Consider the following 15441-nt stretch of genomic DNA (forward strand, 5'->3'; position numbering starts at 1 on the left):
ACTTTGGTATTTCGACTATGTTTAACCATTTTACTGTTCTTCCACAGGTGCGAGCAGTACGCGTGTTGCATTGCCCACGATGAGCCCCCAGGGACAGGCGGGCCACTTGGGACCTCAGGCCGGTCTTCAACGGCACATTCTCTCACAGCAGGGTGCCGTGTACGAAGCTACCTCCAACTTGGTGAGTGTTCGCTTGTTATTTCCAACGATGGGTTCGAATAGGCGTGTCGAAGAGTATTTATAATCGATTCTTTTTAATACGTTTTGTGTCCATCGCCCGTCTTATTCTCCAATTTTGGACGCTGCTCCGCTTTTGAACAACTACTAACTCGTTCCCATATTGCGCGACCGCTCTTCGTTGCGCTAGCGCGGGGAACTGACGGGATACCTAAGCCGTGGGCAGAGTCCCCCACCGGCACACCAGCAAATGTCGCCTATAACACCGGTTCATGTACGACAATCTTTGACGTTTCTTCACAGTTTTATTTTGCTGTATTTTAATGTATTTTCGATTAAAGTGTTTTTCCGACAATCAAAACATTGTTGAACTCTGCGATTTTCATTTCATTAGGTCTTATGTTCTGTCTCTATCTCTCTCTCGTTCTTCAGGGCCCCGATGGTGGATTCCGTGGCGGAATGCCGAGGGACTACGTGAAGTACATGTACCGTAGCAACATTCCTATTCCGAGGTATGGCACGTTGCAGCACCAGCGATTAATGGTTGCCGATGGGCAATACAAAAGCTGCGATGGTGGTTCTATCGATCTTTCTGTTGTATCCCACAGCAGGTCACCTATAAGAGAACTGTCGGAGATGGAAGAAACGGTAGCCGCTAGCCCGCCGTTAGAACTACGACGGCCCGCCAGTGGTCCCCGTACGACGGCCGTGCCACTCAGCCTACAAAGCCCAGGTGACCGTGTGACGGGTAAGTAACGAAAGACGATCTTATAGTTGCGCTTCCAAAGTTTCATATTCAATTAATTTGTTTTAAATTAAATTGTCTGAATTTAATTTTAAATTAATTTCTTGGAAAACCGCCTCACCTTCTAGGGAAAAACTTTCTTTTGCATTTGTTTTGATGACAAAATACTCTCTACATCGCTAATGTTTGACCACCTTTCGCAACAGATTCTCCACAAGGAGCTCAGGTGTACATGGGCAGCGCAAGAATACCACATCCATACCCGGAATCCCTAAACGCTAGGTACTACGAACCATCGTTAAGCGGACCGACGGGAGGATCGCGGGCGATCAGTGCCGAACCACCACCAGCCCATAGGCCGCACAACCTGTCCACTTCGGCATACGCTTCCGGTACTCCATACTCAGTAACACCCAGCCCCACACCTCCACCATCTGCTTCGCCGGCCTCAACTATGTTGCAGATGCAGCGCGAACGTGAACAACAGCAACAACAGAGTGGTGGTAGCATCGTGCAGTCATCGGTAGCCACCGGACCACCACGGCTAATCGGAGACCGTGCCGCGGTTATTCCTGGCGGAGCGATCGTCGGAGCAGGAGGACCACAGGCACCAGGAGGTAGCAGCTACTACTACCGTAGCGAAGTCGAGCACGACTTAACCGACCAACAACTTCATCCAGTTGCCCTAGGTCACGGAACGTCGGTTGTTCCTTCCACCCCGTTGCCGGCGCACACGGGAGGCAGCGGTCTCATCCAAGTGATGACTCCACAGTCCATGAGCATTGGTCGCAGCGGCAACGTGCAGGTTACTGCACCGCCGACGACGATACCGGTGGCGGTTGGACCAGTGCAGACAGACTCGTTAGAAGCGCTTCTGCAACGCTATCCGGTAATGTGGCAGGGATTGTTGGCACTGAAGAACGATCAAGCCGCGGTGCAGATGCACTTTGTCTACGGCAATCCTAACGTAGCTGGCAGTTCACTGCCTAGCAATAGTGACGGCACGACGCCACCGTTGCGCATCGCCCAGCGTATGCGGCTCGAGCCGGCGCAGATTGATGGTGTTGCTAGAAAGATGCAGGTAGGTTGCAAGCTCTATTAACTTTAATAAATATTTTTTGTAAAATATTTACATTCCCATCGTACACTGTCATCTCTGAGAAAAGATTAAACATATCGGGAAGCTACGCATCTTTCAATATATAAATGCAACCCGGGGCAGAGGGAATTGAGTTTTTCTGTCGTTTCTACCAAACTTTGGATCTAGCTAAACATTTTCAAACATTGCAATTCGTTCCCCTTTTTAATTTCAGATGGTCAACGAACACTGTATGTTGTTAGCATTGCCATGTGGTCGCGATCGCATGGATGTACTGCAGCAACAAAACAATTTGCAGACCGGATTCATTACTTACCTGCAGCAGAAGCAAGCGGCCGGTATTGTCAACATTGCTGCTCCCGGTAGTGCTCAGGCCGCATATGTCGTGCATATCTTCCCGTCCTGTGAATTTGCTAACGAAAACCTAGCCCGCATTGCACCGGACCTCATGCAGAGGGTAGCAAACATACAGTACCTGCTGATAGTTATCGCTACCGTGTAGGCGAGTAAATTGTTTGTTGCTAGTGAACGAATGGCGGCAGTAAGTTGTAACAATGCATTGACAATAATGAAATCGTAGCCGAGCAATACGCACCTAACAACGCGTGTGGCAACAATCTCTCTCTCTGGCATGCAAATAAAACTTGTTGTCGTTTGTCTGATTTGAATCGCTGAGTCGCGGTAAGAACTAAGAACTGGTAAAGGAAAAAGTGAGCGACACACATTATTTATTCAACAATATTTTTCACGCCCTGCTGTCATTAGAAAAATGGTTTTATGAGGCTTCCGTGATGAGCATCGAAAAGTGGAACCTAGACTATTAAATTAAAGCACGTTACTCTACACATCATTATGGTGAGTTTGAGCAAAAGCTAATTGAATTGATAAATGTATGGTTTTAAGTCTAGTAAAAGTTTATGATATGCCAACTCATCAACAGTATGATTTCACATTTCACCAGAAATTGAGCCCAGCCGTAACTTTATCACATGTTGGAATGAAAACTTCGACAATGCATCATTTCTACTCAATATGACTTCCGGTTTACTTACAGCACAATTCAGAACATATTATACTTTTACTATTCTGAAATGCATTTATCATCAATTCAATTTTCTTCAATAAGACACAACGTAATGCTGCAAACTTAACAGTCATTAAAAATAAAATGGTGAGAACTGTGATTTACCAAAAATTTCACAAGTATTGCCTATTGTTGCAATAGGGAATGAGTTAGAATGCAAAGCAACGCATATTTAAAAAGGAGCCCAAAGGTGTAACAACCAAACCATTAAGCGTTGCGATGATTTTTTCCGGTTTCGGCAGTTTCACAATTTTAAAACATCTATTTTGTGTTCAGTGGCTAGAAAACGACTAAAGGAGGTCTCCGTTCTTCTGCCTTCACGCTCTTGCACATTGTGTTTTATCACTCTTGTGAATACGCATTCAATGCGCAATGTTATTGACTGTCGCTTCTCTTGTAAATGTTGGTTTTAAAATATAAATGCAAGCGTGCAAAAACAGCAAAATACAAAGCAAACCACCAATGGCTGTAGAATGATAGAAAAGCAATCGATCCCATCGTGTAAGTGTTGCGCAGTTGCAATGGTGGTAAGAAAAGACGAACGTCTTTACAGTAACTAGAACCATCTCGAACATATTCCCTTGTCTTGTGCTGTGGGACTGTGGGAGGACTAAGTTTTAAATCTGGCTACACAATCCCGCAAACAAAACATTACTAGTTATCAACCGAAACGAGACGACGAGCAGGAGTACTACTACAATACATGCACTAGAACGGAGCAGTGATGTACTGTGATTTCGGAAAGTCTGCCTTCACCGGCAAAATAGTACAGTCCAAGTTCATTCGGGGCTCATGCTCGGTAATTGCGTGAAAATGAAAGCATGTCAAAAGTAGCCGAACCGTCGGACGTTGCACACCCGGCACTCAGCTGCAGTATAAGAAAACAATGTTTAAACTGTGCTGTAAAAATTATGTGCGCAAATCGTAAATGCATTGGTAGAGTCCTAGTGTTTAAGATTCCCGATATAATGATGTTGTGTATCGTTAGATTGTGAGAAGTAGAGGAAGCAAAAGCGACCGAGTGAGAGATGGAAATAAGCCGAGCGAAAGAAAAAAGAACAATGGCGTGGAACTGAACGCGCGATCCTTATCGTTCGTAGGAACGATAGTGGAAGCTTGTCCACGAACTTGAAAATATTAGTAATATAATTATATATATACAGATATACATACAGATATGATAAACTACTAAAGCAGTACGGTCAGATTTAAAACACATGTTCAATAATACATAGATACATGATTATTATTATACGTGGTTAAGCAGATTCATAGTAATGAATAAAAACCGCCACACGCAGTGCGTAAAGTGTGGTGATATCTGCTGGAAGAGAACTGAATGTAGGTTCAAAATGGCGTAAATATTTGCTAATGATAACTGATAGATTGTAGGCCTTAAGTAAGAGGAAAATTGCGGCGTTAACGCAATGCACGCATAACAATAAACTGTTATGGAGCGATCGATAAAATTACACCTCTTTATAAGTTTCCAGGTACACTTGTAGTAATTGTTTTGTTCCATTACCACGCAAGTGCACACTATATCATCCTATTTTCTTCTTGTACTGTAGTACTCTTGTTATTATTTTTCTTTGTTTTCGCGTAAACGGCAGGTCCTTTTATAAGGTCAAACTGTGTACATATTAAACCTTAAGAAAACGAGATAAATAAAATAAAACACACAAAATAAAGTAATAGTAGTAACGATAGTATGGCGTGTGATATTGGTGCTAGCACACACTTATCGGCTGAAAGAAAGTTTATGTGGATGAGAAAACAGTGTTAGATCACAGCGAAAGAATAATGAAAGCTGTGCTGGAGCTGGAACACTGTTTAATTTTTCCGAGACGAAGTTGGTGTTTTTAGTGAATAAAACAAAACTAAAACCCATGCAAATTTATCCCCAAAGCACATTCTTGCAGTCCATGATACCGGAAGCCAAAAGAAACATGTAAACGAAAGGTCCGTTCTGTTCGCATCGCTAACAAAAATCAACATGTATACAAACACAAATGTGACTAATACTTTAACGTACATAAACAATCATGCTACTCAAAATTACCAGAAGTAACGGAAGGTTAAAGATGGTGAAAGCATTGTTGACGAACATTGTTCTAATACAAACTAGATTTTGGAGCTATCGATTACTTACGCAGTGCAATGGATAATTGCAAATAGCCATCTATGGTTATTTTAAATAATTTGGTTTTTGTTTCCGAATTTGTGGATTGACTAATCCACGATATAGCACGTTGAGTCCTTGGAAATTGGTTGAAGAAGTACTTAACCAATAATTATGCAACTGGTTGATATCGACTTATACCGATAAACAGTGCGTATTTCGCACATCTTAACAACCAACAATTGTATCCGGTTGCGGATACTGGTTTTCTTCGTTTAAAAACACTCAGGTATCAGGAACATCTTGTCAATGTTATATTTTTTACTTACCCAAATGACAATGAAGATGAACAGCCGCCTGTGACGGGGCACATCGTTTCTTTGTAGTCAATGTAAAGAAAGGCGGTATTTTAGATAGCAAAATTATGACACCTATATGTAGTACTGCGACAATGTCCAAAGAATGCCAGCGAATAGGATTCTCGTTGATTGAAAGGATATTTATTTTCTCGATTATCCTACATAAGTTGTATTCGCATACATTCCTTTTTAACACGATTTGAGTGGTGATGATGAGCTTTGTAAGTTCAGTGTAAAGCAAAATGTATCGGAAGTTTTACATAACTTCACTGAAAATTGAAACTAACTACATTGTTTTTGCAAGCATTTTCAAGCAGCAACAAACATAAATAAAGAAGCAGCATACAAAAGTGAAAGAGAACATGGTTCTTTACAAAAATGAAAGTTCCTTTAACGTGGCTACTCCGCGGCTAAGTGGACTTTCAGTTTTTGAAGCAAAACTTTCATACAACGACAAAATTATTAAACCATAATGCATCCCGTAATAAATGCCACGAGTGTTACAAATGAAACTAGACATTCGAATAATTTCACCCATATTTGAATGAGTTGTTGTTGCTTCTGATTATAGAGACATTGACCTGCAATAGTTGCCATTCGCCTCTTATCTTTGAATGAGTGTTTCGAATTTCAAAAACGAAAACTATAATACCTATCCCCAAAGATTTGGCGATGTGGCGGTTGCTAATCATCGACAAAGAAAACACGAAGCACACACATACCGACACACCACACAGAAAACTACTCGTCTTCAACCGTAGAGCATGAAATAATAAAATTACTAACTAATTGTGATCATAAAAAAATAAAAGAAAATATGTACCTTTTCTTGTAAATAGTGTAAAAAGAACGATAAACAGGAAATAGAAGTATCCGTCGAAAGAGCAACGCATAATCGCAGAACGCATTGACTAATGCAATGAACACGACGCGTTGGGCGAGGTCGACAAACACCCTCGAAATAAGATGCTGTATGAACAGCAAAGAATAAATGGTGGAACTACAAAAAACCGATTGATTACTAATTAATCATATAGACTCTAAGGTAATTGAAGAAAATAAAATTAATACATTAAAAAATACTAACCCGTAGTCTGCTGGACACACTTTGGATGATGACCTATACATGGATACACGAAACCTATAAATCTAGGGAATCGATCCGATGGATAGTATCGTGGATTATTGGGAAAAAGCCACGAAAGCATTTCTTCCTCCTATTAGAATCGGGGTCACGTGTTCTCTGACATAACTCTCTGCTGGAGCACGCAACCCTGATGCGATACGTTTTCCCGATTGCTGCAGAGAGTTTTAGTTTTGAGTTCTACCACGTTTTCTTTCGTGAGACCAACCGACCATACGAAGCAGCAAAATCAATAATGTCCAGAACTTGTAAGGTATCTCCGGTTGCGATTGAGTGCGACGAGGAAGCGACACAATAGAATGACGCTTTCAGTTGTCCAGCGTCAATTGACGATGCGGTTTCAGTGCACAACCATAAAAGCCAAATACCAAGGGCCTAGTAAGAACATATCAGTTTACCGTAAAATGTGCCATTTGCAAAGTTTGTTACAGCTCCTGCTGATATCATCAAACCTTTGTTGGTTTTCGACTGAAGTAAGTGCCAATACCGTGGGGTTACTTTCCAACTGTTTCCGAGCCTTTATTGTTTTATCTATTGCAGGTCCAGGGGGCAACGTTTAAAGTTACTTCGCAGGTGTACATGGACGTTTCCATCGATGGCGAAATGATCGGTAGAGTTATAATTGGAATGTTTGGGGAAGAGGCCCCGAAAACGGTGGCAAATTTCCGAAAACTTTGCACCGATCATGTAGATGAGTTTACGTACAGAGGGAGCCGATTCCATCGAGTGATCCCCAAGTTTATGGTTCAGGGTATGCTTCCGGTTTGCGGCACGATTTCCAATTTACACAACAACATGAATTGATGCCTTTTTCTAGGAGGTGACGTCGTTTCTGGTGATGGTCACGGAGCTATCAGCATCTACGGCAAGTACTTTGATGATGAAAATCTCAACATCAACCACTCCTGCTCGGGCTTGATAGCGATGGCCAACCGGGGTCCAAACACCAACGGTTGCCAATTTTACATCACCACCATGCCGGCCCCTTGGCTAGACGGAAAACACACCGTCTTTGGCAAGGTTTTGGACGGGCAGGGCATAGTGCATAAAGTGGAACAAGTTAAAACAGACACAGACGACTACCCGGTGAAGCAGGTGATCATCGAAGACTGTGGCGACCATCCAATGAACGCAGAGTTCACCGTTTCCGACGACCCGTACGAGTAAGCATTTTTGGGGCTGTTTTTGTGCTATGTACGATGGAAAGTGATTATTTTCTTTTTGTACCATTTCACCAGTCTGTGGGCGTGGATCAAGGCTGCTTACTTGCCTTTGGGAATGTCTTTCTCCATCTTAGCCTTCTTCCAGTACATTATCCGAAAGCTGGATGGATACACAACTCGAGAAATGTTACGCAACGAAAAAGTCGTCGTCAAGACACCAGTAAAAACCGACTAAGTTTAATCTTTCTAGCAAAAGTATGACCGAATACCATTTTTTTAATAAACAAAGTTCGAAAAATCAAATCAAGAAAACCAAAATACCGTCTTTCAACTTTTACTTTATACTTTACCATTGAACTGAAAGTTTGAAAATTCCCTTTGAACGATCGCAGCGCCCCCGAGCTGCATTTCTCGTGTCAAAACAGCAGAAGAAATTTGGACGTTCTGAAAAAAGCCATATTTTTTCACATGAGAAAAAGCCATATTTTCTCACATGATCAGAAAACGTCATATTTTCGAGTTCGTCGAGAGAGTCGTCGTCAAAGAGTGCTCAAAAATAATTGTTTTCTTAAAAATAAAATCATGGCCAATTTAATGATGAATGGTAAGTAAATGAACCCACCGCTGTGCGCTTATCTGCTTATCAAACATCTACTACGGTTCTTCCGCAGGCCTGCTGCAATCGCGGAATCCGATGATCGCGTTTCGCCGGTTCCGCGGCAAGATAAACATTCAGCGGCCAAGGCAACCACATTATGAAAGGGCTCGCGTGCTCGAGATCGTCAAACCGTTCTACAAGAAACCGGAATTCAATGCACCGTGCTTAGAGGCTCAACGAACTATTGAACACAAAAAGATAGACAACCCCTATGAAGTTATAATTGCGCGTGAAGCCCGCAACTGGTTCGAGCAAAGTCGCTTGGTTGCCTTTCTGCACATCAATTCGATCCGGCAAGAAGACATGTTTAAAATGCAGGTTGCGTTGCATCGCCACAACGTTACGGTGAAGGTGTACGGCAAGTCAATCATCCGGAAAGCGGTCCTGGGGACAAAGTTCGAGGCAATACTACCACTATTCGAGGCGAAAACCGCCCTCGTATTCTGTTCGGACGAGAGGAAAATTAACCAGGTGCTGAGTGTGCTGAAAAAAACGCCTCAAGTCGTGTTGCTAGCCGGCATCGTCGAGGGACGGTTTCTCAGCCGAAACGAATTTGTAGCGTACGCTGGCATGCCGGATCTGACGACAGTTCGGGCCCAGCTGGCAGCGGTTTTGCACGGTGCCGGTAGTAAACTCGTAGGCGATCTACAGTGCCACCAGCAGCAACTGGTGCAACTTTTGGAAGCATACACCAGAAGTGAGGAAAGTAGACCCTCGAGTGCCGGGCCAACCTGTGATAAAGAGTCCAGCTGAACCATAGTGAATTCCTGTAGTACTTCATCGGAAAAATAATTATGCGAATTGCAATATCAGTTTCAAAGTGTCAACACATTCTTTGACGGAGTGATGATCATCCATAAATTAACGACTTAGCATCAAGGCCCCTACTTTTTCGCATATTCTTCGATAGATATTCGAGACAAATAGCTGAGTGCATTTATAACTTGAATTCTTTATTTGTTGGTCAGTCATCCTTCTTCGTGTTTCGACGCCATTGTTTTCGTACTATGGGACTAGGAAAACTGGTGATCGAACTCTTCCTTTGACCACCGGTCTTAAGCCTAGGCGCAGAATTTCGTTCGACAATTATTTGCCAAGTGCGTTAGTGCTTCCGCCGCATCGATTTCGTCCTTCTGGTGGCTCAACAGTACGATGCTTTCCGTCACGGATGTGGCCACCGGTGTCTGACACGAAGCCAAGTCACAGTGCGTTTTGGTAGCTGATTGTTTGCTGCGAGTAAGTAAAGTCCATTCCAAACGGTCTTAGATTTAATCAAATTCGTTGGGCCACCTTCAAAACCAAACTGTAATGTATCGTCAGTAGCACTTACCCAGACTTGTCCCAATCCCCAATGTAGTTGTGCTTGGAAGGCGTAAACTTGGCGGTACTTTCGAGCCATTTCGATAGCGACGGTGGCGGCCCACGTATTTCGTTCGTATCACAGCCTAATCGCCCTTCGGTGCTCAGTGATGTTGTTCTCTGTGGAAAATGTTCATCCGCAGCCGGCTGGTGATGATGGCGGTGCAGAAGGTGGTGATGATGATGATGATGATGATGATGGAAGCCTCGTTGAAACGGAATTGTCGCCATGATGACTGAAAGACCGCCGTCGGTAGCATTAGGTTTGTGTGCTGGTTCAAGCTCGCCGAGATCACGTAGATACTTTTCCATTATGCTGCTCTTGTATTTACTCGACCGGATTTGTCCGTTTGATTTAGGAAGCGTAGATGGGGTCACCGAGGGAGGTGTCGTTGGTGGTGACAGACTAGCGGGTGGCGCAAGAAAGAGAGTGGCACTTCCTCCTGCGTCGTGGACGCGATCGTATGCCCCAAATGCCGTCGCTCCCGTCGCTAAAATCAGTGGTTCCAGTCTGACGCTACTTTCTTGTCCGTATTTATCAGCAATCTGTTTCACCTGCAAATGAATGAATGTTGCTCAATGTTCGTTCGTGCTACGAAGTTCCTCCACCGTACGGATTACTTTGTAACATCTTGTGTCCTCCGGAATGCCAAATACCGTTTCGTAGTTGCGCGGGGTGTAGCAATGATCGAAGCAATACGTCGTAGCAGCAGGATAACTGTCGCGAATCATACCATCGTAGGGTGGGTGCTCGTCCACACGTTCACCTGCGCCGTTCATCCCCGGATGTCTCAGGTAGTCGGCATACTTTCGACCGTTGCTATTACTGCTATTGTTATTGCGACCCGAACTAATGTTGTTGTTAACCGTAGGATGAGCGTGACCGAATCCATCGTATTTGCTTCTGCTGTGGCTGGTCGAAAACTTCACGTACGCCATGGTACCAAGGACGTGTTCCGGTGGACGTGGGCTGTGGCGAAGCGAATCCTGCGAATCTTCACCCTCGGCCACGCTCCAAATGCTGTCGCTTGAGCAAATGCTAAACTGCTCCACGTTACCGCGCGCGTTTGTGTTGTAGTGGCGGATTAGATTGCCCCACGTTTTTCGTACCGGATCATTGCCAGAGTTTTTCAGCTTCCGGCGCCAGTTGGCGAACCAATTGCAAATTTGCGTGTACGTCAGGCCAGTCTCAACCGCCAGCAGTTTCTTCTCTTCCCGGTTCGGGTACGGATTTTCCCTTCGTCGAACCAACCAATCTTTCAGCAAACGCTTGATTTCCGGTGTAAAAAGTCGCTTGACCGGCCGGTGCGTGTCGCCCGGTGACCAAGCTTTTCTGAAACGGCGCACAACGGCAAGAAACGTATTGTTTTAAAAGCCACTTCCAGCTACTTATTTGGTAGTAAAGGTTAACAAAAGAAAACACAGAGAGGATCTTAAAAACACGTGCAGAGCTTGTTAGTTTACTGCGTAGGACGGTTCAAAAATCAACTGTTTACTTGCCAGAACGTCCAATATTCCGCCTTCAAACAGTTGCATAGATAGCCTTTCGAACAGAATTAAAATTCTATCACACATCGTGCGCTATGTCGCTTTCTATCTGCCATTCTCTTTTTTCTCTCTGTTTCTTTTACCGATCGTGTGTAAAACAATCGTCAACGAAGATCAAGATGGCATCATGAGATTATTAGTATACTGTAAGTGTGAAATTAAACTCTCAGCGTGTCTTAGCCGCAGGGTGGTTTTAGCCTGAAGCGCCATGTGGACCAGGATGATGAAAGAAAATATGTATTCGAAGATCGGGACATGGGATAGAAGTATAAAAACCATTCTCACTTTTCGCCAAACTGCGCACAACATTCTCAACACACTTTCGTCATAACGAACCTACTACGCTTACGATTTCGCACTGGCCGCGATGGTTTGTCCATGTTTGTCTTTTAGTTTTCTTTTTTCGAGCAAGTCCTGTACTGGCACAGTGGCCGCTGCTGCTATAAGGACCGGTGCCGGAAGGTGATCCGGGCTCTGCGACGGTTCACTGGCTATCTTTCGATTGTAAGTAGAGGAAAGGAAGAAATGGAACGAAAACATAAGTTTGTGGTCTGTTGTACACTGCCGTTGTTTTCGGTACTACTATGTTTTGGAGATTATGTACCAAAGCGGCCGATGGCGCGAGTCGGAACCGAAACGCTCACTCCATTCAACATTTCCTATGTTGTCAAAATTGCATTATTTTGGGCTTCTGCGGTTCCAACGGTCATACTCCATTGGCGCTGAAAATGGTATTTTTAGCATAAAGAAACTTCTGTGATTTAACTTTACGCTTTTCTTTTTTTGCTATAACAAAATCGTTCATGTTTCGAAGTCATAGTTATTTCTCTGTCAGTGATTTTAAGAAAGGCGTTGTTAGCCATAGTTATTTAGTTAATCCTTTGTTCCACCAAACAATGAACCACTTCTGATGACATAACGATATGACGAACGAAGTAAAAACACATCAGTAACTGCAGGTTTTCAATCACAATGTAAAGACTACTTCCCTAAATGATCATCACGGATCGGATCACGAAGCTAACGGAGCTTCGTTTCCAACTCCACATCTTGAGAACTATCTTAGTGCTTAGAATTTACTATCTAATACTACTACTATATATATATGTTTACATCCTCCATCCTCTCGTTCGCTGGGAACAAGAAAACATGATCGGTCGTATGGTATGGTTTATTTTTGTTTTAAGGATAAAGACACATTCCTCCGCCGTCACTGGTGAAGGTATATCCTCGGAAACCTGGCCTTACGGCTATTGAGTGTGCCCTCTTGGGACCGAGAAAACATTACATCGGCAGGCCCGACCGACCTGGTGTGATTCAAGATTTCTATTTCATTTCTGTTGCTATCTATCACTTCACCACCTTGCACTACATTGGGTTTTCTTTGTTATTTCCGTCCCGCGAAGACAACCACCCGAAACGGAAAATCGACATGGTACCGCTAACTGTTCCGCCCCCCGAAAATCGCGATTCATTGTAGGATCATTGTTACGGCATTAGAACCGCGCAAAGGCATGGTACCTCTTGGAGCTAGCCTGTTTTGAAGTGGACACCAGCAAGGAAGGTAATTTTAAAAAGTAACAACAGGAGAACCAAACGATTCTTATTTTTAGCCCATCGTCGTGCGCATCAAAAACCGTGGCACAAGAAGGTACGCGGGTACGAAAAAACATGATCTTGTAAAAGGCCACATGCGCAAAAAGGACGCGGTTATTTTCGCGATGTTTCACTGCTACTTCAAGCATTGTTACGCACGTTGGAAAATGAAGGAAACTTTAAAACCAAGAAAAAAAAACTAACGAATCCTGACCTCACGTCACTAGCGCGCCAGATACTTTTCATTTGCGTCGTTGTCCTGATGGTGGTTGAAAAAAAGAAAACATTCCTTTTTCGGGCGAAACGAGGTTTAGTTTTCGTGAATCGCTTGCCAAACAGAGCACACTACCCTTACACTAACACGGCCCTGCTGCTGCTGCTCTCAAGCGGAACATGATAAAAATAGTCGTTCCCACATTTATCCACCCTCCAATCACCATTGGCACTGTCCTTTGAGCATCACAAATCTGGAGTTACGACAGCTTCCACAAGAAGCTGATCCGTGCCAGATCTCTGGAGTAGTGATCTCTGTTCGCGGTTTACGTTGAACTTAAAAATTGATTGATTAGTTTATTGGCACGTACCGCACGCAGCCACACTAGGAGCAGGACAAAGACACGTTTGGAACGGAGGCAATCGACACGGGCACAGGAGCGATGGAAGAAAAGATCACAGACGTGTGGTGTGAACCTGTTCACGATCGTGAATTATCTGAACAGTTTCTGACGGCCAGCTGGTCACCCAAAAAAAAATCAGAGCGGTACACACCATCTTCGATCACAAATATCTCTGCCAAGAGAATTCGCGCCTCCCTCGGCGGCCACTTGTTTGCTGATGCTCCCGCGCAGACTGTGGTCGCGCTTGTTCGTGTGGGTTCACTACAAAACATGATGTTATGACCACTGTGCTTTCGAACGATATTTCCGATCCGCGTGGTGTTTTGGGAAGCCGCTTAAATGGTCAGCTGTTCGTCAGAGACAGAGAGAGAGAGAGGGCAAGAGAGTAAGAAAAGGGTAAGAAAAATATAGAGAGAAAGACGGTGACAGAGAGAGAGAGAAAATGTAAGGTTGAGCTGAAAGTGAGAGTCTCAAGGAAAAGCGACCGAACAAAGAATGTTCGCAGAGCCACTACTAAATCCCATCAACCGCTTGAAATCGGCTTGAACCTTAACCATGATTCGACTGTCATTTGGCTCGGCGGACTCTGTTGAGAAGGACTTTCGTTCATCGAAACACACCGGCCACACGCAAAGTCCAACAGCTGTAGAAAAGCTTGAACTTGCAACACATGTTGGGCACATGCGCAACGGGCACTAAACGGTAAGAAGAGAAATAGTGAGCCGCGGTTAGTGGACATCTTCCCAACCTTCTCCTACGAGGGACCTTCATGTGGCAGTGTCGTTTTTCGTTTCGTCGTTTCGTAGTAGCATTCTCTCATTTCGAATTTTAGAGTATTTTGAAACCAGTTAGATTCAGGGGTGTGAATTGAATTTTCCCACCAACGGAGGGCGGTGAGCAGCATAAACTGCAGAACAGTAACCCCCGTCCATATCGTGCCGTTCCACGCAAATTTGCATAATTGATATATTGCCTCACAACCGTTTTTTAAATTTATTTACAGGCTTCAGCAATTCCTTCTTAGTATTCACACATGTGTTGGATAATGTTGCTCCACGATGCCCATGAACATTGAGGCGACAGAGCTCCACCTATACGATGGGGGATACTCACGAAAAAACCCTTGTCAGCCATTGTCATTGCTCGATTGATGATCCCTAGATTGCTGACATCCAGATTTCTGGAGATAAGCCTGTCGTATCAGTACGCATTCCGATGGCGAATGATTAAGTCGCCGTTCGTGGTCAACGCCTCTAGCGCTGAACTCAGATCGCCAACCAAGATCCCCTCGGTTTTGTGCTGAGCAACGGATTAGCGTCATCCATTCATCCAATACGTCTGTCACCGGTAACATAACGAACTGTCTTATATTCTAATCGTGTAATAAATTCCTACGGCTACAGCTTGTGAATGAATATTGGCCACGCCAACACTCTAAATTCCAACACAAATTCAAATACATTTGTGCATTCGCTGAATGAAGGAATTTGAACTCGAATTCTGCTCGAATTTTAGACCGATTTCTTACCAGTGAAAATATCTGTTTAGCTAAGCGACAATGTTGTAGTACACTCCTTTCTTTATAATTCATGTTTTTTTGCACATTTCGCAAAGTGAGACGCCGAGCCACTTTCATGCTACCTTTCTTAGCTTCAAACACAATTTGATGTTGATCTTCAAGAATCGTTCGAAAGCTGACGAAAGCTATTGCAACTGCATTAACCATCGTGCCGTGCCCGTGGCGTATACTATAATCGTAATCTAATCTAA

General features: G+C 43.8%; 4 protein-coding genes across 4 annotated transcripts in view; 3 read left to right on the top strand and 1 right to left on the bottom strand.

Annotated features, from left to right (window-relative positions):
- Window positions 1-2689, top strand: part of LOC131207666 (protein split ends) — a 59973-nt gene extending 57284 nt beyond the window's left edge. Inside the window, exons 8-13 of the mRNA XM_058200288.1 lie at window positions 48-181; window positions 368-451; window positions 610-689; window positions 786-925; window positions 1129-2003; window positions 2236-2689. Coding sequence (XP_058056271.1) covers window positions 48-181; window positions 368-451; window positions 610-689; window positions 786-925; window positions 1129-2003; window positions 2236-2523 — 1601 coding nt within the window. The 3' untranslated portion in view covers window positions 2524-2689. The remainder of the gene's footprint in view (window positions 1-47; window positions 182-367; window positions 452-609; window positions 690-785; window positions 926-1128; window positions 2004-2235) is intronic.
- Window positions 2690-3829: 1140 nt separating this feature from the next.
- LOC131207667 (uncharacterized) lies at window positions 3830-8191 on the top strand. Its single transcript, XM_058200290.1, has 4 exons — window positions 3830-3904; window positions 7271-7481; window positions 7548-7893; window positions 7969-8191. The coding sequence occupies exons 1-4, from the start codon at window positions 3830-3832 to the stop codon at window positions 8126-8128; spliced, it is 792 nt and encodes a 263-aa protein (XP_058056273.1). The 3' UTR covers window positions 8129-8191.
- A 284-nt stretch (window positions 8192-8475) lies between these two features.
- Window positions 8476-11368, top strand: LOC131212855 (large ribosomal subunit protein uL10m). The gene is made up of 4 exons (XM_058206906.1): window positions 8476-8497; window positions 8565-9787; window positions 9909-10705; window positions 10783-11368. Exons 1-2 carry the CDS (start codon window positions 8476-8478, stop codon window positions 9302-9304), a joined length of 762 nt encoding a protein of 253 aa, XP_058062889.1. The 3' UTR covers window positions 9305-9787; window positions 9909-10705; window positions 10783-11368.
- LOC131212854 (uncharacterized) lies at window positions 9491-13951 on the bottom strand. Its single transcript, XM_058206905.1, has 6 exons — window positions 13823-13951; window positions 12063-12180; window positions 11795-11953; window positions 10532-11243; window positions 9882-10465; window positions 9491-9781 (listed from the first exon to the last, which is right to left on the bottom strand). The coding sequence occupies exons 3-6, from the start codon at window positions 11836-11838 to the stop codon at window positions 9613-9615; spliced, it is 1509 nt and encodes a 502-aa protein (XP_058062888.1). The 5' UTR covers window positions 11839-11953; window positions 12063-12180; window positions 13823-13951; the 3' UTR covers window positions 9491-9612.
- Window positions 13952-15441: the final 1490 nt, after the last annotated feature.

The sequence above is a fragment of the Anopheles bellator genome, chromosome 2 (assembly GCF_943735745.2).
Source record: "Anopheles bellator chromosome 2, idAnoBellAS_SP24_06.2, whole genome shotgun sequence".
Lineage (NCBI taxonomy): Eukaryota > Metazoa > Arthropoda > Insecta > Diptera > Culicidae > Anopheles > Anopheles bellator.

What these genes read in the sequence shown, in the direction of transcription:
- LOC131212854 (XM_058206905.1), bottom strand. Translation starts at nt 11,838, where the DNA reads ATGGACAAACCATCGCGGCCAGTGCGAAATCGTAAGCGTAGTAG. An exon ending in AGGACACAAGATGTTACAAA is followed by an intron (nt 10,466 to 10,531) that starts GTAATCCGTACG and finishes ATTCATTTGCAG; the next exon opens with GTGAAACAGATTGCTGATAA. An exon ending in GGGGATTGGGACAAGTCTGG is followed by an intron (nt 9,782 to 9,881) that starts GTAAGTGCTACT and finishes ACTTACTCGCAG; the next exon opens with CAAACAATCAGCTACCAAAA.
- LOC131207667 (XM_058200290.1), top strand. Translation starts at nt 3,830, where the DNA reads ATGTACTGTGATTTCGGAAAGTCTGCCTTCACCGGCAAAATAGTACAG. An exon ending in TCATTCGGGGCTCATGCTCG is followed by an intron (nt 3,905 to 7,270) that starts GTAATTGCGTGA and finishes TATCTATTGCAG; the next exon opens with GTCCAGGGGGCAACGTTTAA. An exon ending in GTTTCCGACGACCCGTACGA is followed by an intron (nt 7,894 to 7,968) that starts GTAAGCATTTTT and finishes CCATTTCACCAG; the next exon opens with TCTGTGGGCGTGGATCAAGG.
- LOC131212855 (XM_058206906.1), top strand. Translation starts at nt 8,476, where the DNA reads ATGGCCAATTTAATGATGAATG. An exon ending in GGCCAATTTAATGATGAATG is followed by an intron (nt 8,498 to 8,564) that starts GTAAGTAAATGA and finishes GTTCTTCCGCAG; the next exon opens with GCCTGCTGCAATCGCGGAAT.